The 23883-nt window shown below is 46.3% G+C and overlaps 1 protein-coding gene and 1 long non-coding RNA gene across 3 annotated transcripts in view; one reads left to right on the forward strand and one right to left on the reverse strand.

Moving 5' to 3' along the window:
• On the reverse strand, nt 1–22342 carry CMBL (carboxymethylenebutenolidase homolog). Of its 2 annotated transcripts, none has more exons than XM_004326109.4 (6): nt 22108–22342; nt 9812–10045; nt 7681–7788; nt 4579–4721; nt 1920–2011; nt 1–766 (listed from the first exon to the last, which is right to left on the reverse strand). In XM_004326109.4, the coding sequence occupies exons 2-6, from the start codon at nt 10024–10026 to the stop codon at nt 587–589; spliced, it is 738 nt and encodes a 245-aa protein (XP_004326157.1). In that variant the 5' UTR covers nt 10027–10045; nt 22108–22342; the 3' UTR covers nt 1–586. The 2 variants fall into 2 exon arrangements, with proteins under 2 accessions (XP_004326157.1, XP_019806690.1); XM_019951131.3 differs by lacking the exon at nt 22108–22342 and adding an exon at nt 10155–10402.
• LOC141278258 (uncharacterized) overlaps nt 22068–23883 on the forward strand; it is a 7166-nt gene continuing 5350 nt past the window's right edge. Inside the window, exon 1 of the long non-coding RNA XR_012330625.1 lies at nt 22068–22201. This is a non-coding gene — a long non-coding RNA (uncharacterized lncRNA). The remainder of the gene's footprint in view (nt 22202–23883) is intronic.

A 23883-nucleotide genomic window follows, 5' to 3' on the forward strand; every position in this document is an offset into this window, starting at 1 on the left:
GGGAGCTGGATGGCAACTCTCATCCATCGTTTTTTATTAGCTTTTAGAAAAAGCCACAGATTCAAAAATTAAGTCTTTAGCTTGATATGATTAGGTCAGTCATTAAAACCTTATTTTAATCTCAAAATTTCTCATAGTGCAATATATGAACATGACAAATTCATCTGTATTAAGACAGAGATAAAAGTCCAATTAAGGTGGGCTTTACCTGAGTTTACATTTCAGGCTCTTCACGGTTTTGCCATATTATTCGTTTTAGAGGATGTGCTCAGTTCAAGGCCGGAAGGCCATGCCTGATCTGTGAGCTGGTCCCTGGATAGCTCTAGGTTTTTACTAATAGTTAGCACATTACTCTACCATCCAAATTCTTCAGGTCCTGACCTGTTGTTAAAATTTTTCTTTATGCACATGTTAAAGGTTAAAGTATTTCATACATTAACTTTTCCTACTGAATTTGTGTTTCAGATGAATTTCAGGATTCCTTGATTCATCTTCTGTAAAGTGAAAATGAAATCAAATGATCTAAGCATTTCAAAGCAAATTTCTGGATGCGAGCTATTTTGAGAAAGTTTGCCCTTGGCCTTGGCTACACGTACTTGTTCAGCCACTCGAGCAAGCTCCTTCTCGCCTCATCGACATAGGGCTTGTCTTCAGGCAAACAATCTTCTCTCTTGCGATGCACGAACCCGTGCGTTTGCCCAGAAAACGTTTTAATTTGATATTCCACTTTGCAGTTTTCTTTCAACTTCTGAGTCAGCAAAGAGACCTGGTTGGCAAAAGATTTCATGATGATAGGACTTCAACCCTCTAGCAATATTTTCCATTCTCCAAATCTTCCCTGAATGCTTATCAAAGAGCTTTAACATCTGTGCTTTAAATTAAGTTCCATAGCTATCATGAATTTTTCACTTTTAATTTTAAAATCGGCACAGTCCGCACCTCTGACAAAGGAGAGAATTCAGAGCGATATAAAAATGATACATCAGGGGACTTCCCTGGTGGTGCAGTGGTTAAGACTCCGCACTCCCAATGCAGGGGGCCCGGGTTCGATCCCTGGTCAGGGAACTAGATCTCACATGCGTGCTGCAATTAAGGAGCCCACGTGCCACAACTAAGACCCGGTGCAACCAAATAAATAAAAATAAAATACTTTTTTTAAAGATACATCAATTATTTGAAATTGTATTAATATATTTATATATTATTCAATATATACTTCAGTCTATTTGCATATACCATATTCAATGTATTCAATATGTAATTCATAGATTCAGGTATAAGTTGTTTAAAACATATCAATAAAATGTATCAGTTATGAATAACAACAGTAATTTCTAAACAACTGCTTTTGAACCACAGTTTCCATCTGCCTTTTCCTTATCAACATACTGGATTTAACATAGCTGTGTCTTCACTACTATATATAAAATAGATAACCAGCAAGGACCTACTGTATAGCACAGGGAACTATACTCCATATTTTGTAATAACCTATAAGGGAAAAGAATCTGAAAAAATATATACATATATATGTATATATATATATTTTTTATGTATAACCGAATCACTGTGGCGTACACCTGAAACTAACATGACATGGTAAATCAACTATACTTCAATAAAAAAAATTTTTTAATTAAAAAAACAAACAGAGCTGTGTCTTTAAGGACAGAGATCTTATGATAACTCATGGGTTCCACGCGGAGGGAGCATGGGCAGGGAAGTAACCAGCCATCCAGCCATGGCAGGAGCACTTAAGGGGTTACAGACCCCCTCAAAGTCCCCGATAAAACACACCTTTAAAACTTTAATGTTGAAACGTATTTGGAGCAACAAATGAATCCTTCGGGATGTTTTCCCCAAAATGTCAAGTCCTGCTATTAAACACAGAGACGAGAAGAGTTAAGATGCCAACTTACCTGCTCTAGAGGAATCACAGCATCGTTTTCAGCAAAAATGAACAACGTGGGGTTCTTTAATTTGTACACGTCTTCAGAGTCTTTGATGATGCCTGGAGAATGGGGGCGGGACAGGGACACATGGTATGACTCCCGTACATGTGCCACAGAATACGATGTGAGTTAGATTTTTCAAAAGAAAACATATGCTTTCGGGGTTTTGTGTCTCTTCTTTTTAGCAATTCCACAAAAGTGGCCTGTTCTATAAAACTGGGCTCAAAGAGGTTACTGAGTCTGAGGTCCCTTCTCTCTACCTCACTCACCAGGAATCAGGCCATTAAATGACGGCTGTAGACCTGGCCGGCTGCTTGGCAGATAAAGATACGCAGCAGCCTGAAAAATGCTCCCTCTTGGGACGTGTCTTCATTTACCAAGAGGTGATAACTTTCAAATCTGGACCATTTGACCACCGCTGTTCTGGAAGTTTCTCACAGTTTACTCAAGCCCCAAGGTTCTGACGTCAGGGTTTGATGGGGTATTTGTGCTCAGAGGAGACCACGTGTGTGAAGTCCCTGGGCACGGCAGCGGGTCCCAGCAGGTCATTCATAATAATTAGTTTTCATCCTTCTAAAGTGCCTTCAGAATTTTAGAGATCATTTAGTCAAAAACATGTTGGACTTTGGGGATTCAGACAACTTTGAGTGTGCCCACTCCTATAGGAAAATAAGTAAAAGTTTCAAACTCCACTGTCATTCTGAGATGAGAGGAGTTCTAAAGAAAAGATTATTCTGGGCTTCCCTGGTGGCGCAGTGGTTGGGAGTCCACCTGCCAATGCAGGGGACACAGGTTCGCTCCCTGGTCCGGGAAGATCCCACATGCTGCGGAGCAGCTAAGCCCGTGCGCCACAGCTACTGAGCCTGTGCTCTAGAGCCCACAAGCCACAACTACTGAGCCCGCATGCCACAACTACTGAGCCCACGCACCACAACTACTGAAGCCAGTGGGCCTAGAGCCCGTGCTGCACAGCAAGAGAAGCCACCGCAAAGAGAAGGCCGCGCTCCGCAAGGAAGTGTAGCCCCCGCTCGCTGCAACTAGAGAATGCCCGCGCTCAGCAACGAAGACGCAACGCAGCCAAAACTAAATAAATAAAATAAATAAATTTATTTAAAAAAAGAAAAGATTATTCTGGCACTTGTCAAAGACGGTAAGGAAGATTTTATTCGAGGAGACCACGGCAACAAGGGTTTGCAGTGAGGGAGGGACACCAGACTCAACCCCAAATGCAAGGACAAGTGGGATTTTCCACCACGGAGCAGGATGGGGGCCGGTGGATGGAAAATGACTAAGGAATCATCGGGCTACGGGGATTCTGGCCAGACAGTATTTGACAAAGCCTTTGCTGAAGGCAGGCCAGGTGACAAGGCATGGGGGGGGGGGGGGGAACAGGAGGAATTTGATCACATATCAAGGATGGGGAGTTCTCGCTAAACTGACCCAGTGGGCCAAGGAGAGAGCCCAAGGTCGGGACCTACTCAGATAGAGGACTCACAGCGGAGCCTGACTCAAGGGTGGTCACAGAGAATCCCAGTCAGTACGGAGGAAAAAAAATTGTTTTCCATTTCCTGTTGTCAGTACAGCAAAGCCAAGTAAGCCGGAGAGCCTCCCCTTAGCTGTAACTCCTCTCTAGAATGCAGGGAGCCACGGGCAAGAGGGCCACGCTTTCCGCCCTATTCTGTGAAGGCCACGTTAGGTGGCTGCACAGCGCTTTGAGGCCCCTGGGCTCCAAGTCCCGCCCGGCTCCGCAGTCGCGCACTGCGCAGAGGCGGCCACGAGGGGGTGCCGGCGAGCAGTCCACTCCGGAGCGCCTTGTGCTAATTAACACAAAGGCGCCGCGAGGGCTGCCAGCCCCATTGTGCACAGCGGCAACCGGCAGCTTGCTGCTGCCTTTGAGTAAGTAAACAGGTAAAGGGCTTTTTTTTAATGCTAAAAGTAAGTGAAAATACCGCAGTGAGGAACCATTAAGCCAAATAAGAATCATTAGTATAACTGTTGGATATACTATCATGAAAGAAAGCCAAGGTCGGATGTTTCCATATCCTCACTTAGTAACCATTTCTATACACAGATATAATGTTCTTATGTCATTGGTGTGATACATTTGGTTTGTTTGCATGAAATGTTTATGTTGCTATTTACATTTTAGAGTCGGTTTTCCCTTTCCCTGTTTTCATATATATACACATATATGCATGTGTATATATAGTGAGTGTGTGTGTGTGTGTGTGTGTGTGCAGGACTGCATGCATGCGTGAGTAGTTGAGAATTAGTCATATCTTGGAAAAATCTTTTCACAGCTATTGCTCATAAAAATATTGCTTGATATTAAACATCATCACAGAAAGAAAGTTATCCCCTTCATCCTAGGTTAAGAAATTGAGACCTCGGATTAGGGGATTTCCCCAAAGGCACACTGTCAGGACCCAGGTTCCCTCTGGTTAGATATTACATACTTCCGCCTCTACCTTCAGATTTTTAAAACCAATTCCTTAAGATAGGCCATCTCTGCTCCACTGGGGTTTGTGTTACACCAGGACCCTCAGTTTGGGAAGAGGCTCGTGGCCTTTGTCACTCAACCCCTCCTCCAGTTTTCACTGTGTAAAAATGCACAAGGCAGGTTTACCGTAGATGGACACCCCTGCCCTGAATTCTGGGTATTTCATCATCATGTGATGGACAGCAACTCCACCCCAGCAGAATCCCACGACGCCAATTTTCTTGGCATGACAACGTTGTTTCAGATACTTCAAGACCGCGTCAACTTCTCTAGAATGAAAGAAAAGTTATTCAAGGGGAATTCCCCGGTGGTCCAGTGGTGAGGACTCCACACTTTCACTGCCGGAGCCCGCGTTCAATCCCTGGTGGGGGAGCTAAGACCCAGCAAGCTTCTGGCACTGCCAAAAAAAACAAACGAGATATTTTGTGGCCCCTTGAAAGTACACTGGGCAGCAAGCACTAGTGGTAACAGGGCTTTCTCAGCAGCTGTTCCTCGAGGTTCTGAGATCCCTACTTTCAGACCTCCGTCCTCACCACCTCCTGCCTGGGTGACGAGTAACAAGTGACATCTCTCCCCAGCAAGTCTCCCTGCCAAGCCCAGCCTCTTCCAGCCACCTGACAGGGTGGCACAAATCAGACCATCTTGAGCAACAGCCTTCCACAGCCTCAGGAGAGATCAAGGCCCAAGGCCACAGCGCGGCTCTAGGGCTTGATCCCAAGATCCGGCCCCAGGGAGCTCCTTCATCTCCTCTCTCTCAGCAGGGCGCGGCCTCAATCAGGAGGCAGCTCCCCAGCTCTGTCTGACTCAGCACATTCCATCCTCCTGCCCGACACCCTAACTCTGCATCGCCTGTTTCCTCCCATGCCCAAAGAGCACAGTAGTATTTGGAAAGCCTCGAGGAAGAGGCAAGCCCGAGGGGACGGGGAACAGTGGCTCTGGCCTTGCAAATGGTTCGTTTGCAAACTGGTTGTCTGGAACTCATACAGCTTCTGCAACTAGAAGCACAACGCCAAAATAGAGGTAGTGCTGCAAGGCCGGCCCGGAAAGTTCTGCTGGATCTGATAAGGAAGAAACACTGTTTGCAATTAAGAAAAAAAAAAAAAAAGGAGAAAGCAATTCTATTGCACGTTCTTTTTCTTTTAATCATAAGATATCTTTGAACACATTTAAACATATGTATCATACCATTCTGTGTGCAAGTAGTTATTTTCATAATGTTAGAAGAGCTGTAATTAAGTAATTCTGCAAAATAAAATGGAATAAGGAATAGTTTTTGTCATTTTGTTTTTCAGTTTTTCTCGAATGCTTTGATCTTAAGAATAACTGCCTTAACTGGAGGAGACAAGAAGGAAGAGGGCATTTCTATAAATGTTCTTTCACTGACTCAAGTGAACCTATCTTCCTTTTGTTGCCGAGTATATTCCCCACTTTCCTGGGAACACCAGAACTTAGCTTTGGATGAAACTCCCTTCCCCATGCTCGGTCCATATACTTTGGGAGGGTCAGTTCCAGGAGGGGAGTATGTGGCTCTGGCCTGGCCAATCGCAGCATAGCAATCTCTAGCCACAACAATTGGTTCAAGGATGGACTTGTGACCCAGTCATAACCATCAGGACAAAACGAGAATTTTGCTGGTTTGCTGGGAAAGGAGCCAATGGGAGGCTGGGGCTGCTGCAGCCATCTTGCTACCCAGAGGCAAATGCTGCCTGACAATGGAGCCGGCATCAGACAAGGGTGCTGCGGGATGTTGGGAGGTCGAATCCTGGGGATACCTTCTGAGCTATAGACCAACCTCTGCTTGAAGCCAGAAATTACCTCTTTTCAGTATTATAAGCCAATAAATTCCATGACTCCTTAAGCAGTAACCATTCAAGATGGGTTTTCTTTCAAACAAAAGATATTTGACTAGACACAAGGACTTTAGTCTAATTTCCAAGTTAGTGTCTCCATTTTATGTCTCATTTTGACTTAAAATGTGTGGCTCTCCTTATCCCCTGTGGAGAGGTACCTCTGGGTGCTCTAATGCCCTCCAGAAAGGATCACCCTGATTTGCGCTCACAGATAGAAGGCAGCCCCACAAGGCTTTTCCTCAAAATGTCCTAACTATTCCCCTCTACGCAAAGCTGAATTTCATATTCACATCACAGGCTCTCGGGGTCTCTTGTGTTTCTACTTGTATTTTATTCGTAACTTCTTGCTTCATTTTGTTTTTCCTGGGCTTGCAGTCTGAGTCCCTGGGAGGGAGGCCTGGAAATGGATAAAGGTGTGGGAAGTTGGGTCCCCAGTGATCTCAGAGTCCACCCTGGGGAAGGCAAGGGAGGAAGCAGGGCAGAGAGAGAAGCTGGGCTGTGCTGTGATGTGATATGGGAGAGGACAGCGTTCAGGAGGATGCCTGGTCACGGTGAGTCGGGGGCTAGGGCTGGGGGACCCCTTTGCCCTGGGCTCAGGTCTTCCTGTTCAGGAGGAGCTTGGTACTAGAGAACATCCCTGCCTCTTTCCCCGCTCCATCCTTATTCCTCCAAACCAAGAAGAGGGGATCTGAGTGGCAGCTAAGCCCTCTGGTCCTTGCTTCTGGACTGACTGGAGCCAATTTAATAAAAGGCTGCAATCCTGGGGGATCCACCCCCCTTTTCTTCCCACAGTTCCCTGGACCCTGGCAAGACCGCAGTCCTGGTCTGGTGGGTCTGGTCTAAAGACCCAGTTTCCCCGAGGCAGGGGGTGGGAGGGTGGCGTTTTTGGGGGGAGGAGATGGCACTTGGGGCCTCAGTTTCCAATCAGCGGAGTGGAAGTGGGGCTGACGTGTTCTCTGATCTCTCTTCTCTGCCTGTTGTTTCAACTGGTTCTGCAACCAGAGGGGAAGGAGGGAGTGTTGATCTATGGACCCCTATAGCCCAACTGTCAAGGAAAATGGGACCCCCAGGTACTTCAAGGAAGCTCTCTCAGCATCGGTGCCATGAAGCATTTCCCAAAGAGGAAAGCAAGTGAACTTACTGGCCAGCAGGGTACTTGTTGGTTTCTAACCAACCCTCCGCTGCAAAGACTGTGCTAAACGAAATCGGTTTCCTTTCCGCCTCACTGTGGCCTCTGAGGTCGTACACGGCGGGAGGGCGGGCAGGTGGGTGGGTGACTGAGGAAGCCAGACCCTCCTTTCCCTCCTGCCTTTTCCCCCCGGGGCCCTGGGGCGCCACCAAGACAGCCACGCTGGCTGGTAACGTACTTGGTACTTACTTATCGATCCTTCTGGCGTCTCTTGTCTTCAACCACTCCGGGAAGGTGGACCAGTCCCCTGAGGGGTGCCACGGCTCCTGTCCTACAAAGAAGTCTGGAACAATGGTTCTGTAAAATAGGGACATTCATCCTGCTTAGTTTCAGAACTGTTGGGACTCCATATTTGCTTCTGTTCATTAAGAACTTGTCACGTTGGCGGTTCTGGACCACAGGAGAAGAAAGGTAGTGGTCACAAGGGCCAGCTGTGATCGCAGCGAAGAGGCCAACTGGCTCCAGGCCAGAGCATCTCAGATTTCACAACCGAAGGTGCAGGGCCTCTGGCAGCGGGCTGAGAGCCCAGCCCGTCTGAAATGCCGAGGCCTCGGTCGTGCGCACTCCCCGCTAGCTGTGACGCCCAGAACAAGGGTTCCCAGGCGGCAAGGGCCTGGGCGGGTGGACACAGGCTCCCCTCCTGCCCCTGAGGAGTCGCACCTCTCAGCTGGCCTTTTGCATTAGCCTCAGGCCAGAGGGCACACCTGGTGAGCGGCCCAGTCACCATGACCAAGCAATTTCCCAACCTCCGCCCAGGATGCCAACAGGGCACAATGTCCTGCCCCGAAGGTTTGGTCTCATGCAGGCTCTAAAAGGGGCCGCGGAGCAGACAAGCCAGCTTGCGGGGTCCATGTCAACCTTCCTTCCGCACCAACCCCGGGGTGGGGCAACGCGGCCCCCACCAGAGAGCCAATTCCGGAAGTAAAGGTCACAGCCATGGATGGAGGAACACAACCTCTCCTGCAGGGGTGGGAGGAACACTGAAATCTGGGTCAGAAGAATCTAAGTTCAGGTCCCTGTACTGCCCCGTTCTGCCCTGAAACCTTAACAAGTCACTTAATCACTTTTAGCCCTTTTTCTTGATCTAACAGAGCCGTGCACCCTCAGAGGATTATTCTGAAGGCAAAATACTTAGATAAGGGTGACAGGCTTTGTAAGTCACAGGCATCTTTACTCATTTTTATGTTCCGTCTCCAGCTAATGGACCCACCCAAGACAACGGAAGCCACCGTCCCATTCAATCTCCTCGATGCAGCGGGTGACCTCCGCCTTCAGGCCCCGGTTTCCTAACCATCAAAATGGGAACAGTGACAGCCCCGCCTTGTCCGGTTGTTGGAAGGATGACGGGCAATTACCCAGGGAACGCCCTAGGGCCCCGGTCTGGCGGAGCCAGAAAGCAATCAGGGCTGGCTATTGTTTTCGTTACTGGTATTGCCCTTGGAAAGTTAAGTTGCCACATCCACAAGAAGAAACGTGAGGGCATGAAAAAGGGAAAAATCAAGTGGACGTCCTCTTTCCAGTCAACAGGAAATTGCATCACACGGCAGTGGGGGTGCTTCCTTTCAATGGGTTTCTCTTTGTAGGAAAACGAGATGGGTGCACGCTTTGGTTTTCAGCTCCTCTTTTTAAGAAATAAGAAAAGGGAATTGGGGTGCACCACACTCGGGGCTCGCTGAGTGAAGCTGGGCTGGCAGGGATGGTCCCTCCTCTCTCTCCGCCGTGCTTTACTGAAGCTGCTACCAACAGCACAGCGGCGCGGGGCAAGCAGGTGACAGCAGTCACCAAAGGTGGCCATGGTCACACAATGTGACAGAGACAGCCTTTGGGAGCTGAGGTCTCACTCTGCCAGTTCTGGAAGCTAGTCTAACTCACATCAGGCCATGACAGCTCGTGTTCAGACCAGGATAACTACGTGTGCCCTGTGCGTGAAAGCTGACCCCAGGCAGAGATGCTTCAAGGGCCAAGTAAAGGATCCATTTCAGAGCTGGCGAGTTCTGCCCTAGGTGTCCTGTACCGGTGTCTGTGCAGGGCCTCACAACGGGAAATAACTCTCCCAGCGTCCAACAAGTCTACAGGGCTAGCCATCCTAGGAGGACCTGAAGCCCAGACATTGGGTTGGGAGCAGCTGGCTTCCACTGGACACTGGCTGTCGCATGTGACAGTCTCCACTTACCTGCACCCCAGTGAGATAAGAAAATACATAATGTACATCAGAATATACTCAGGGTTTTTTGGTTTCATTTCCTTTGAAGGGAACAAAATACAGAAATTTATATGAATTTAAGCAAAAAAAAAAAAAGAAGAAGAATTTTATACGTACGTGTATCCATTTCCTGCAATCATGTCGGCCATATACCTGGTATTGGGCAATTGCCAGCCGAATATATCTTGAATGACAATCACAGCTTTGCCAGCGTCAACGGGGGATTCGGTGAGATAAGCCTTGATGTGCTCAACTTGAACTTCACGCCCCAACCCTCCGTACTCTATTCTATGGCCAATGTCACATGGACAAGGGTGAGCTTCGTTAGCCATTGGAGATGTTTAAGTCAGGCTACAGAGAGACACATGCATTACACTGAGTGGGGCACATCCCAAGATTATAAACAATGAGAAAACTAAAATCAAGAGTACAGGAAAAAATTAATTTTAACTATACTTACAGTGTATTCATGCAAGAAATCAATGATAACTTCTGGTTCTGGGTGATAAGATTAAGCTAAGAAGAATCCATTCCCAGGCTTCCCTGGTGGCGCAGTGGTTGAGAGTCCGCCTGCCGATGCAGGGGACGCGGGTTCGAGCCCCGGTCCGGGAGGATCCCACATGCCGCGGAGCGGCTGGGCCCGTGAGCCATGGCCGCTGAGCCTGCGCGTCCGGAGCCTGTGCTCCGCAACGGGAGGGGCCACAACAGTGAGAGGCCCGCGTACCGCAAAAAAAAAAAAAAAAAAAAAAAAAAAAGAATCCATTCCCATTATAAACAGTAGAAATACCAGAGTGAATGCAACTAACAAAGAAAAGTTAAAATGGTGGAGCTCAGAGGGAAAGAAAGCAACCCCCTCCCCGGGTGAGAGAGGAGACTGGAGGTCAGGGTCAGGGCGCCAGGAGCAGATGTGAAGGAGCCAGGGTGCTGGGGACAGGGCCAGACCCAGAGACAGGCCCTCACCTAACCAGTGCTTAGGACTCTGTGTCCAGTGAGGCCTTGGGACCCCTTGAGACAGGGATTTGTAACTGAGACTTTCCCACACAAGGTCTGAGCCCTCAAAGGTTCATATTTAGCAGACAAAATGCAAAACAAACAACAAAAGAAAAAAGAAAAACTCTGCCAACCAAGCCGAGGAATATGGTAAGGAAGCCCAGGAAAGGAAAAAAGCAACCATAAAAAATAAAATAATAAAATAAAACTGGAAAATAAATGAATGTAAAGTCTTCAGCAACAACAACACAAAAACCAGTCCCCCAAATTTGCACCATCCTTTTGAAGTAGGAATACCTAGGCTGAGAAATTGACGGAACAGTGGACCCTGGGCAGGGAAATCCCTGGGCACCTGGCAGAAACAAATGCAAGACTTTCACAATCCAGGCCGAAAAATGCATCCCACTGAAGAGGTGCTTACTACAAATAGCTTCACAGGAGGAAGTGCTCCAAATAAACACTCGTCAGGAAGACTGATGGTGGGAACGGGGGTAGAAATGAGGAGGAGACCCAAACACACTTGACCAAACAAACAGCAGGAAAGGAGAAGAAAAAGAACAGTAAACCTATCAACCATAAAGCAAAAAATAATGTGGGCTGAAATAAATCCAAACAAATGTAAATATATTAAATTCACTGTTTGAGACAGATTCTCTAATTAAATTTTTGTTTTTAATTCAAAGAGGTTTCCTTGGAAAGGAGAAACTAGGAAGCCTGAACCCAAAGATAGAGATCTCTTCATTAGCAATTAGAGAATATACAGTCTTTTCAAGCAGATGTGAACAGCTACCAAACTGCCCACATATTAACCCACAAGTCAACAAAAATTTTATATAAAACGTGTTATATTAGCACAATGAAGAAATGATAATAAACATCCAAAAGGTTTAGAACCGAATTACAATGAAAACACTCTGTAGCGAAAAGTTGAAGCAATACACTGGTACTTAGAGAAATATTGATACCCTAGATTGCAGTCAGAGAGAAAAACACTTTCCCCTACCCTCTTAGGTTCAGCAACTGAGGGCCTGCGAATTTAACCGACAAAAGTCAGATTAACAGGAGAAAAAGCATACACGTTATTAATATTTTTAATTTTTAGCACACAGTGGTTTTGCAGAAAAGAAGTGAAAACCCAAGAAGCAGTTAGACACATGGTTTATACAGCATTTTAACAAAGGGTGATAAATTGTGGAGGCATGACTGGGAAATATATGGGGAATCTGGTGATGAGAGTTGCTCCCCTCATGGGGGAGAGGGAATTTATGCCCTAATTTTAGGCAGAAAGGGGGAGGGAGAAAAACTCTTTTTGCATCTGCTGTTTCCTAATTGCCTTCAGCTCAAAATAATCAATACACCAAAGTACCATATTTGAGGAGGGTATCCTTTGATCCTCTTCAATTGCATGTATTAGACAAAAGGGAAGAATGGAGATAAGCATTCAATTCAAGAAGTGAGGGGAAGAATTAGAATAAACCCAAAAGGAGAAAATAATGAGATGAACATAAACAATGGAGAAACAGAAAGTGATTAAAATCTGATTTTCGAAGTTATATCCCCAGCAAACCCGATCAATAAAAAGGAAAGAATGATAAAGAACACATAACAACAACAACAACAGCATAACAATATGTGGAATGAAAAAGGTGACGTAAGTACAGATTTTTCCCTTTAAAAAAATCACCAAAAAATTAGTATGAACAACTTTACGCTAATAAATTTAGAAACAGGAAACACTGACAAATATGCAGAATGAGAGGAAAAAATTCCTAACTTCAAAAATATAAAAGAAAAAAAAGGTGATGAGACAGCTCGAGATTAAAAGAGATTAAAGAGAAATGAAATCAAATGCACCATGTGAATCTTGACTACATCCTCGTTCCAAGTTAAGAACCGCTACAAGAGACACTTGGGGAACAAGTGAGGAAGCGAATATGGATGATAGTGGATATTACGAATTAATATTAATTTTCTACGGTGTGGTAATAGAAGTTATGTAGGAGAATGTTCTTATTTTTTAAATATGTGTGCTCAAGTTGGGGATGAAGTATCAGCATCTGCAATTTACCCTCAAATCATTATAAAACACACACGCACAGACATACATACAGAAACATAAAGCAATTATGGCACATTGCAAACAAATGTTGAATCTAGGGGATCACAAGTGTTCATTTTCTTCCGGTTTTTGAGGAACAACAAGGAACAGTGTAGTTGGAACAGAAATATCAGGGAGAGAGCGTGGTGGGAAACACTGCTTTGCCCAGAATCCTCCAGCAGCTTCCATCTCACACCGAAAAAGCCAAATTCTTGCCACGAGAACGGTAATGGTGAAAAGAGCGAGAAAGGTCAGGGGCTGGATAGATTTTTCAGGTGCAGCCAATTGGTTCTGCTGACAGATGGCACGTGTAGGATATTTAACAGAAAGGAGTCAGTGGTGACTAGGTCTTTTGCTTGAGCAACTGGAAAAGGATGGAATGTCTAAATGAAAGGGGAGAGTGCCGAAAGAGCAGGTTTGAGGAGACCAGGACTTCAGGCTGTGGCATAAGCAGTTTGAAATGTCTATGAGACATTCACATTCCTGTCCAGCGGCCAGCTGGATAACAACGCCCAAGTTCAGGGCAGGGGTCCAAGCTGAGGATATGCATTTCAGAGTGATCGGCATACACAGTGGAACCTCATTATCTGCAGATTCTGTATTCATGCATTTGCCTACTTGCTAAATTTATTCGTAACTCCAAAATCAATTCTTGCCGGGCTTTTTGCATCATCCACAAATCTGTGTAGAGCCACAAAAAATCTGAGTCACTGAGATGCACGTTCCCAGTCAAGGTCGAGCAAGGCTGTGCTCTGTCTTCCTGTTTCAGCTCTCACGCTGTAAACAAGTGTCCTTCTCATGGTCTATTTAGTGCCACACGTGTGGTAACTTTGTGCTTTTTGTTGGTGATTTCATGGGCAGCGCTCAAGTGCCGTCTAGTGATCGAAGTGCAAGAAGGCTGTGATGTGCCTTAAATACGTGTTAGACAAGCTTTGTTCAGGTGTGAGTCACACTGCTGTTGGCCATGAGTCAATATTAATGAATCAACAATATGTAGTAAATATATATTGTGTTTCTTCATACAGAAACACAAACAAAACAAGGTTAAATATTGAGGAGTTGATGGAAACGTGACCAGAGGCTCGTAGGAACCGACTGCATTTCCCTGTGGTCCACTAGCAGCTAGTTCAGCGTTCGCAGCAACTTTACCGAACATACCTTCTGTGAATAATGAGAATCAGCTGAACACAGTATTTACAACCTTGAGAGTGAATCACATCATTCAGGGAATAACAATAAAGAAGAATGCAGAAGATGGAGCCCTGGGGTCCTTCAGTACTTAAGACTTCCTTTGGGGAGGTAAAAAGGGACTAGTGACTGTGTCTGAGAAGGACGGGCCAGTGAGAGAGGAGGAAACCCCAGGTGTGGTGTCCAGGAGCCAAGCCAAGGAAGGGCTTCAAGAACAGGAGAGTGGGGCTTCCCTGGTGGCACAGTGGTTGAGAGTCCGCCTGCCGATGCGGGGGACGCGGGTTCGTGCCCCGGTCCGGGAAGATCCCACATGCCGCGGAGCGGCTGGGCCCGTGAGCCATGGCCGCTGAGCCTGTGCGTCCGGAGCCTGTGCTCCACAACGGGAGAGGCCACAACACTGAGAGGTCCGCGTACAGCAAAAAAAAAAAAAAAAAAAAAAAGAACGGGAGAGTGTAAGCATAACGGAATCACTTTGCTGTACACCTGACACTAACACAACATTGTAAATCCACTATACTTAAAGATGAAAAAACGTGTATGCACCAAAAATAATTAATTTTTATAAAAAAGAAAGAAAGAAAGGGAGGGTGTAGACCATGCAACATTCTGCAGGAAGACCCGAGGGTGCAGACAGGGTTGCCCACCAGGCTCTGCACGGTGGAAGTCAGGCTGAGGGCGTCCAGAACAGGTTTGCGGGAGCGGGGAGGGCGGGACTGCCCGGGGCTGAGACAGAAGAGAGACAGGGAGACAGGAAATACAGAAAGCTCTCTCTAGACTGTCACCAGTCCTAAAAAAGACAATGAGCAAAAGATGGAGGGAAGATGTGGAAACAAGTCTTTTTTTTTTTTCTTTTTCTTCATGGAAGAAATGTCAGCACATTGGCTTGTGGATGAGAATGTACCACGGAGAGGGAGCCAGTGGTCTCTGGAGAGAAGGGTGAGGCCAGCACAGCAGAGGAGGCACTGGGCGGGTCCTCCCACAGCCCTGGGAGAGAAGGCAGAGGGTGAGGACACAGACACAGGTGGGTGGGTGCTGCCAGGAGGGAGGTTGTGGATGCTCCCACCTGCCTCTGTTTGCTCAGAGAACTAAGAAGCAGAGTCAACAGATCAGGGTAGAAGGAGGCGATTGGAGGGGAGAATAGAAGTGGAAAATGAGGGCCCGGAACATAGGCAGGGTCAGCGAGGCCGTGTCCCCCAGCCAGGTCCAGCTGCAGGGCGCAGGCAGGGAGAGGCCGGCAGAACAGACGGGGCTCTGCCGGGTCATGACAGTGGCAGGAAGGCTCTGTGACTCCTCAGGAGGTGGGATGGACACCAAGCAACCCAGGTGAGAAAACAAAGCCCTGTGAGTCACTGCCTACCACACACGGAGATCCTGTCAGCCTCCTTCAAAGGTGCGAATCCCATTATGGGGGCCCCGCACGCATGACCTCATCTAAACCTAATTGCCTCCCAAAGGCCCCGCCTCCCAATACCATCTTCAACATGTAAATGTGGGGGATACAATTCAGTCCATAGCAGTAGCTAACTGTAAAAAACACTTACAAGAAAATGGGGGAAAACTGAACTGACTGGATATTTGATGATATTGAGAATCATTTTAATGGGGGGGTAAGGGAAGGAGGAATAATGTTATAACAGTGATGGGTTTTTTTTAACGAGTCCTTATCTTTTATAGCTACATGCTGATGTGTGTACTGGGACTTTCCCAGTAGGCTGTGGAGATTGTGGGAGAGTGTCTAAGTACTGACAGTACTGGAATTGGGTGGTTCAGGAGCGTCCATTGTACTAGTCTCTCAGCTTTCTTTTTCTTTTTAAATTTGTTTATTTTATTTATTTATTTTTGGCTGTGTTGGGTCTTCATTGCTGCACGCAGGCTTTCTCCAGTTGCGGCGAGAAGGGGCTACTCTTCGTTGCGGTGCATGGCTTCTTACTGTGGTGGCTTCTCTTGCTGTGGAGCATGGGCTCTAGGCGCACGGGCTTCAGTAGTTGCAGCACACAGGCTCAGTAGTTGTGGCTCACGGGCTCTATAGCGCAGGCTCAGTAGTTGTGGCACACGGGCTTAGCTGCTCCGCGGCATGTGGGATCTTCCCGGATCAGGGATGGAACCCGTGTCCCCTGTGTTGGCAGGTGGATTCTCAACAACTGTGCCACCAGGGAAGCCCCTCTCGACTTTCATACATGCTTGAGATTTCCTACAACAAAAAGCTTTCAAACTTTTATTAAATTTTAAACACTGTAAGATAAAAGTCCCCGTAAAAAAGTGAGAAAACAAGATACAGACTAAAAGAAGAAATTATTTTCAAAGCAGAGGCCATAGTATCCAGATAAAATATATGAAGAATTCTTAGAAATTAACAAAACAAAGACAGCCCCAATAGAAAATGCTCCAAAGATATGAGGCAATTTACAAAAGGATACACCTGAATGGCCCGTAAACATGTGAAGAGATACTCAACCTCACTGGTATTTAAGGAAATTATAACAAGAACAACAACAAGACACCATTTTACCTCTTGCAGATTGGCAATAAGTCTATTAACACCAAGAGATGGTGCCCAAGCAGGGAAACGGAGGGGAGTGTAAACTGATACACACTCTGGGAAGCAGTTCAGCAAAGGCAATGAGGAACACACCCTGCAACCCAGAAATCCCCCCACTGGTGTATTCCCTAGAGAATTTCACACTCGTGTGTGTGTGTGTGTGTGTGTGTGTGTGTGTGTGTGTGTGTGTCTGTACACACAGACACATGCAGTGGGTACGCAAGGCTGTTCTTGCCACCAAAATGTGGCAACAATTGCAAGCAATATAACGACCATCAGGAGAATGAGATACGTTGCCATTTATTCATTGTCGTGGGTTGAACTGCATCCCCCAAAAAAGATACTGTTCAAGTCCTAACCCACAGAACCTGTGAATGTGACCTTATTTGGAAATAGGGACTTTGCAGAGGAATCAGGTTAAGACAAGGCCATCCTGGTGAAGGTAGGTGCTAATCTAATTAATGGCTGGTGTCCTTAGAAGAAGAGAGAGAAATCTGGACACAGACACACATGGAGAGACGGCCTTGGAAGACACAGGCAGAGTTTGGAGGGGGTGCGTCTACAAACCAAGGAACACCACGAATTGCCAGCAGCCACCAGAAGCCGGGAGACAGACAAGGAAAAACTCTCCTCTACAGGTTTCAGGAAGAGCACGGCCCATTTCGGATTTCTGGCCTCCAGACAGTGAGAGAATAAATTTCTGCTGTCTTAAGTCACCCAGTTTGCAGTAATGTGTTACAGCTAATACACTCCTAAAAAGAACATTACATAGCAGTTCAATGAGCAAATTCCATAGATATTTATCAATACAGTAAATCTCAAAAACATAATGCTATATAGAGAGACAATGAAAGAAATGAAATTGAGTTATTTGTAGTGAGGTGGATGGACCTAGAGTCTGTCATACAGAGTGAAGTAAGTCGGAAAGAGAAAAACAAATACCGTATGCTAACACGTATATATGGAATCTAAAAAAAAAAAAAAAAAAAGTGGTTCTGAAGAACCTAGGAGCAGGACAGGAATAAAGACACAGACATAGAGAATGGACTTGAGGACACGGGGAGGGGAAGGGTAAGCTGGGACAAAGTGAGAGAGTTGCATGGACATATATACACTACCAAACGTAAAATAGATAGCTAGTGGGAAGCAGCCGCATAGCACAGGGAGATCAGCTCGGTGCTTTGTGACCATCTAGAGGGGTGGGATAGGGAGGGTGGGAGGGAGACACAAGAGGGAGGAGGTATGGGGATATAAGTATATGTATAGCTGATTCACTTTGTTATACAGCAGAAACTAACACAACAATGTAAAGCAATTATACTCCAATAAAGATGTTAAAAAAAAAAAGAGAGACAATGGTTTTTTGATGCTAAGTTAATACTAAAATCCCTGAATAATACATATTTTTAAATTAATTAATTTTATTTATTTTTGGCTGTGTTGGGTCTTTGTTGCTGCGTGCCAGTTTTCTCTAGCTGCGGCGAGCAGGGGCTGCTCTTTGTTGCAGTGCACGGGCTTCTCATTGCGGTGGCTTCTCTTGTTGCAGAGCACGGGCTCTAGGCGCACGGGCTTCAGTAGTTGTGGCACGCAGGCTCAGTAGTTGTGGCTCACAGGCTCAGCAGTTGTGGCTCACGGACTCTAGAGCACAGGCTCAGTAGTTGTAGTGCACGGGCTTAGTTGCTCCGCGGCACGTGGGATCTTCCCGGACCAGGGCTCAAACCCGTGTCCCCTGCATTGGCAGGCAGATTCTTAACCACTGCGTCACCAGGGAAGCCCAGGACAAAATGTTAATATCTATTTTTTTAAATAAATCTGTGTCATGTGCCTATAGGTGGCTATTACATTATATCCTGTACTTTCCAGAATGTTCTAAATGCTCATAACTAGAAATGACTAAATTTTAAGGAAAGAGAAATTAAGAGCTAGTCATTTGACCAAAGAAAACTTTGACGGTATTTTTCATAGTTTTGTTTCCATAAACTACCTTATGGAACTATTATAAGAGAAGTCAGAACAATCCAGTATCAATAGCAGTAAACTTTATGTCCCACTGCACATTACTTGTTGAGAACTTATTCCTCAGGCTGATTTCTTACCTGGCTGTCCTATGAGGATGCGAGACCACAGAAAATAAGCAGCCTTGAATCTGAATCTTTTTACTTACCTTCGATTGCTATCCACTTTCCAAAAGGAATGTTTACAGCTAAGACAGCCACTCTCTGAACTGATCCTGAAAGACCTTTCTCCCACAGAAAGGAGTGCTGGCTGGGAAGGCCTGGATGTGCCACACATGAAGGCTGGACTCCTGCCAGACACTTCACGGGGCACAGCAGCCAAGCCCAGCCAGTGTGTCCCGGGCCAAGGCCACAGTGGGCAGGGTAGACCGTCTCTCTGTGGGCAAGAGCCTTGGGAAACACACCCTTGACACTCTACTGATTGTACTATACGTAAACCTTCTGTATATATATTTCAAGATTTGGGCTCTTTTCCCTCCCAAATGACACATTTGTTAAAACACAATTTTCAGAAAAAAAGTAAAACTCGACTCCTATACAGTTACCAAAATGAATTCACATTAAAGATTGTACTTTACTCATATGATAGAAGGAAATAAGGCAGATGTTACCACTGGTCCTAAGGAAAAAAGAAAAGAGCACTAATTTATATGGAGTACAGGGATGTTGAGATGAATTGTAAATGGAGACAAAACCAATTTTTCCACAGTAGGGGAGGAAGCCAATTAATTCTCCACCAGCCAGGACAGAATTTACAAACCTATCAGTTACCCCCAACTTTCACAGAGCTGCAAAACAGCTCAAATACAATGAACAGGGCTAGAATCAGACAGCCCGGAAGGGTGGGCTATAGTCGATGGGTACTTTTCCATTGAAACACAGAGTTTCTTCTATGACATTATAAGGTCACAGTGAGGGATAAGGTTTCCTCCTGTAAGGGGATGGGACTGTGGGTCTGACATGTATGGTGGGGTCCTCATAAAATGTACCAAGAAGCACTTTTCTGTATCATGTCAGGTGGACTTGGCAACACACTCCAGCCACCCTGAGATCAGATCTGTGGTTTCCACCAGCAACGCCTCCAGAAGTCAGAGTTCTCTTTATGACACGAGGGATGGCCAGGACATGCTCCAGCAGGGGAGACCCTGATGGGCACATTCTCTGTCAGTGCCACCCAGGATGCAGCACTAAAGTACATGTTTCCCCCATGACACCCATGCAAGATCCCACATAATTGTGAATGACTACAAGACCCGTCCCCTACAGACTGACTTTTCTGGCCCCTTGACAAAGATTCTCTCCTTGACCGAACTCTAGTCAGGATCCTCTGAACTCTCTTCTCAACTAGGCCCTGGCTTTTGAGCTTTGTCCAGTTTTAGTAAGAATCCTGCTAAGTCGGTTTAGCAGAATCCCCCAGCCTCCTATCTGATTTGCTCTCTCATCCTCCATCATCCCCCAGGTGATGTCCGATCACCCTGGCTTGTCTTCTGCAAGAATCCTGTTAGGTCAGCTTAGCTGGAATCCCTTTATTTCCATCCACTGACCCCCTACTCTGCCCCTTGGCTAGAAACTCCCACTTTTCCTTATATTCAGAGTTGAGCCCAATGTCTCTCTCCTACTGCAAGATCCCCCTGGAGTGGTCCCTAACCCCTATCACGATGGTCCTGAATAAGGTCTGCCTTACCGGTTTTTAACAAGTGTCACGAATGAGTGATATTTTCTTTGAAACCCTCCAGTCCTCCTTCACACAGCAAATGCCTCCACAAAATTGTAAGTCAAAACCTACGGGGATCACTGGTGCGTGTTTGACCTGCAAATTCCAAGGGGCTGCTGTGTCCTCCCCCCTTTCCTAAAATGTACCATCCGGAGGCATTCTTTTACTCCAAACAAGTTTGTGCTTCTTGATTTCTTTTTCTGAACCAGTTATAAGATCTGCCTGGTTCCCTCTTTAATGAATAAGATAGAATCTTTAACACACGTTCGTTTTTCTATCTGTATTAGTCATGATTTTGCCTTTTGCTGAAACTTATCTTTTAACTGTATAATTGAACATTCCCCTTTTCTCACTGGAGGGCAGAAGGCGAGAAATGGGTGGTCAAGTATGGTTGAGCTAGTGTGGTTTCCTGCTTTCATACCCCCCAGGATTTAAATAACTCAGAAGTCACACTTCCTAAAGCAATGAAGATCTCCAAAAGAAATAGGGAAGCAGATTTTGATAAGTGAAGGGGATTGGTGTTGATGGGAATGCAACAAGCAAAGAAGTCTAGGAATAAAATGCTGGCAGCCTCAGAGATTTAGAAACAGAAACACCTGAAAGGGCATCGAAAACAACTACAGGACCTCTAAGGTGGCTGCAGGGGAAGGCTGGGGGTTTCCTTTACGGGGTAAACACTGTAACTTGCATGGCAATTGATCTTCCATCTTGCAGCAGGGAAGGCAGGGCCCTCCTTATCTTTAGATGGTTCTGTGAACATCAACTCCTCCAATTATTTTTATTTTTCAGTAATCATGGTTGTGTTTTCCAAAGGGTACACGGTCTTGACAGCATTAATTGGAAAACTAGATGGGATGAAGCTAGATTGGCCTGTGAACTGCCAATCATGTGGCTGCCTCTGGCCTTTTCTTGGACTGTTGTGAGGCCTGGATGGCATTCCCCCAGATACCCACAGGGCTCACTTCTGACCACCTTACTTTAAATGGGCTTTGAAAACAACAGGTGGCATGTCCATCAGCAAGTAGCCCTAAATCGCAGTGCCCAGCGTCAGCAAGGCCTGGGACAGGCCACCGCTTCACCTCCTGACCCACATGGCCGAGTGGGAACGGTACAGTCTCTCCTGGCAACACGGACCCAGCATACAGGACGCTACACGCCTAGACCAGACCCTCCTCTCTTTTTTTTTTTTTTTTTTTTTTGCTGTATGCGGGCCTCTCACTGTTGTGGCCTCTCCCGTCGTGGAGCACAGGCTCCGGACGCGCAGGTTCAGCGGCCATGGCTCACGGGCCCAGCCGCTCTGCGGCATGTGGGATCTTCCCGGACCGGGGCACGAACCCGCGTCCCCTGCATCGGCAGGCGGACTCTCAACCACTGCGCCACCAGGGAAGCCCAATACCCTCCTCTCTTAACACCCATCCTTAATAAAGGCTGCAAAATGTGGAGAATGAGCTGGACGCAGATACGCTCATTTTTCCCCCATACTTTTATATCAGTAGTAAGAACTATACGACCAAAATGTTCAACTGTAGGAAAACGGTTACAAAGAGTATTTAATGGCACGGAGGAAAGGATCAAGACATAGTGTTAAATGGAAAAAAAGGAATACAAGTTTATATACAGTATGATTTCAACTGTCTATTCAAAATGTATGGCTAAACAATACAGGAAAATATACCAAAGTAGGATGGCGGGGTTGCTTTTCTGCAGTGACAATGTACTGCTTTGATAAAAGCTGGTGTTGAAAATGGACTTTAATAGGTTCATTACCTGTGCACATGGCAAAGACCTCCTTTGCCTCAAGCAAACGCATGCGCAAGTTAGAGCGGAGCGGACCTGCAGCGCGATCCTGGGCTAGCGAAGCGCACGTACCTCGTCCAACTGCCTGAAGGACGCTGTCCTTACGCGCGGAGGACGCCGGACCGGAGCGGGCAACGCCGCAGCCCCGGGGGACACAGGGGAGACGGTCAGGGGCAAGCCGAGGGGGAGGCGCCTCCTTCGGGGACGGAAGTGGACGCGGTGACGGAGGGCGGTGGGATCCCGGTGGACCAGTGGCTGTCCTGGATTCCCGGCCTCCGGGGAAGGCTGGAGCCGGAGGGAGGGGCAGGGAGGGGAGACTGGGAGGAAGAGGGAAGGAGGGGAGGAGGGAAACGGAGGGAGGGGAGGGAGAGAGGGAGGGGGGAGGAGAGGGGAAGGGAGACGACGAGGCGGGGAGGGAGACCGGGAGGAGGAAGACAGTCCGCTTATGAAATTTACATGTGCGCCTGTCTCCTGAGACCTGTGACTTCTTTACTGTAAATCAAAATTAGGGTATTTTAAACAGTAGATGACTACATAGTCATACTTGACCTCCTTCCCTCCGCCGCCACTCGGTATTTTGTCTGGTCACCTAACATTGTGATAACCAATTCAATTGGCTACAGAGAAGGGTTAAGAAAGAAAACCGGAAGAAATGTTGATTAGGAAAATAAGTGACAGGGGGAAAAGTAGCAGCAGCTTCTTGACGCCACAAGAATTTCACCAAAAATCTCATGACCCGTGAGATAGAGCCTTACTGGTTAAGACGCTTCCAGTTGGAAAAGGTGTGAATTCTGATTGAGGGTGACTTTTTCTTAAGGGATCTTTTCTGCAGAGGGATGGCAAATCAGTAATATAAAAAGCCTCGAGGGGTAAGGTTTGTGAGACTTAATCTGATTGTTAAAGGGCAGTTTTCAGAAAAAGGTAAAATCATGATGCTCACACAGATATAAAAATGACCTGTGTTGAAAACTTTACAGCACTCATTAATTAATAAGAAAACGAGGCAGATGTTAAAACTAGTTCAGAAGAGAGTTTTTAAAAAGTGCACACATATGGAGTAAAGGAATGGTGAAAGGAAAATGCAGACAGAGGCAAACTGGCTTTTGTTCCACAGGATGGGGAACGAGGTCAATTTGCTTGTCTGTCATCTACCTACAACTTACAGAATTGTGAAACAGCTACCAGCCATTGGAAGACAAGAATCAGATAGCCTGGATGGTGACCTCTAGGCAAGCACAGGTTTCCATCGAAACACAAAATTGTTTCTATTAGACTGTTTCTAAGCATCTTCCAGCATCTTGGAAGTACCAGTTACATGGAAAGACTAGATGTGACTGATTACACATCATTTTTCTCTATTTGCTAAATTTAGCTCTCCAAGCATTCCTGACATTAATTAACACTTATTAACATGAGGGATTTCATATTCGCAACTCTATGCCTTGCCAAAATTTGCCAACTCAGCGTTAAACTTATGCACGTACTTAAAAGTAATTTTTTAAAAAGTTGCCTCCAAATCAGTCTCAGTTGGCAAAGTTGTGCAGTGGATTCCAATATTACGAGACAGTGCTATATTATAAAGTACACCTCTGCCACAACATTCAAAAACAATTTATATTTACTGTTTTCCCACCTATTTCCCCAAAACTATCTCCCAGACCCCTCTCACAGTCTCCTCTTTGTCTTAACGTGCACCTTCCCCCTGAACCTGGCTGGAATCTCCGTTGTCCTGCCTCTTCCTCCCTGTGGTCTCCCCAATTTGGGGAGAGGGCTGCCCTCTCTCTTTCCATTTATGCAAATCCTTTCCAGCTTTCAGAATTCTTCTTCATGAAGCTTGCTTAAGTGCTG

This window comes from Tursiops truncatus, chromosome 3 (assembly GCF_011762595.2).
Source record: "Tursiops truncatus isolate mTurTru1 chromosome 3, mTurTru1.mat.Y, whole genome shotgun sequence".
Classification (NCBI taxonomy): Eukaryota; Metazoa; Chordata; class Mammalia; order Artiodactyla; family Delphinidae; genus Tursiops; species Tursiops truncatus.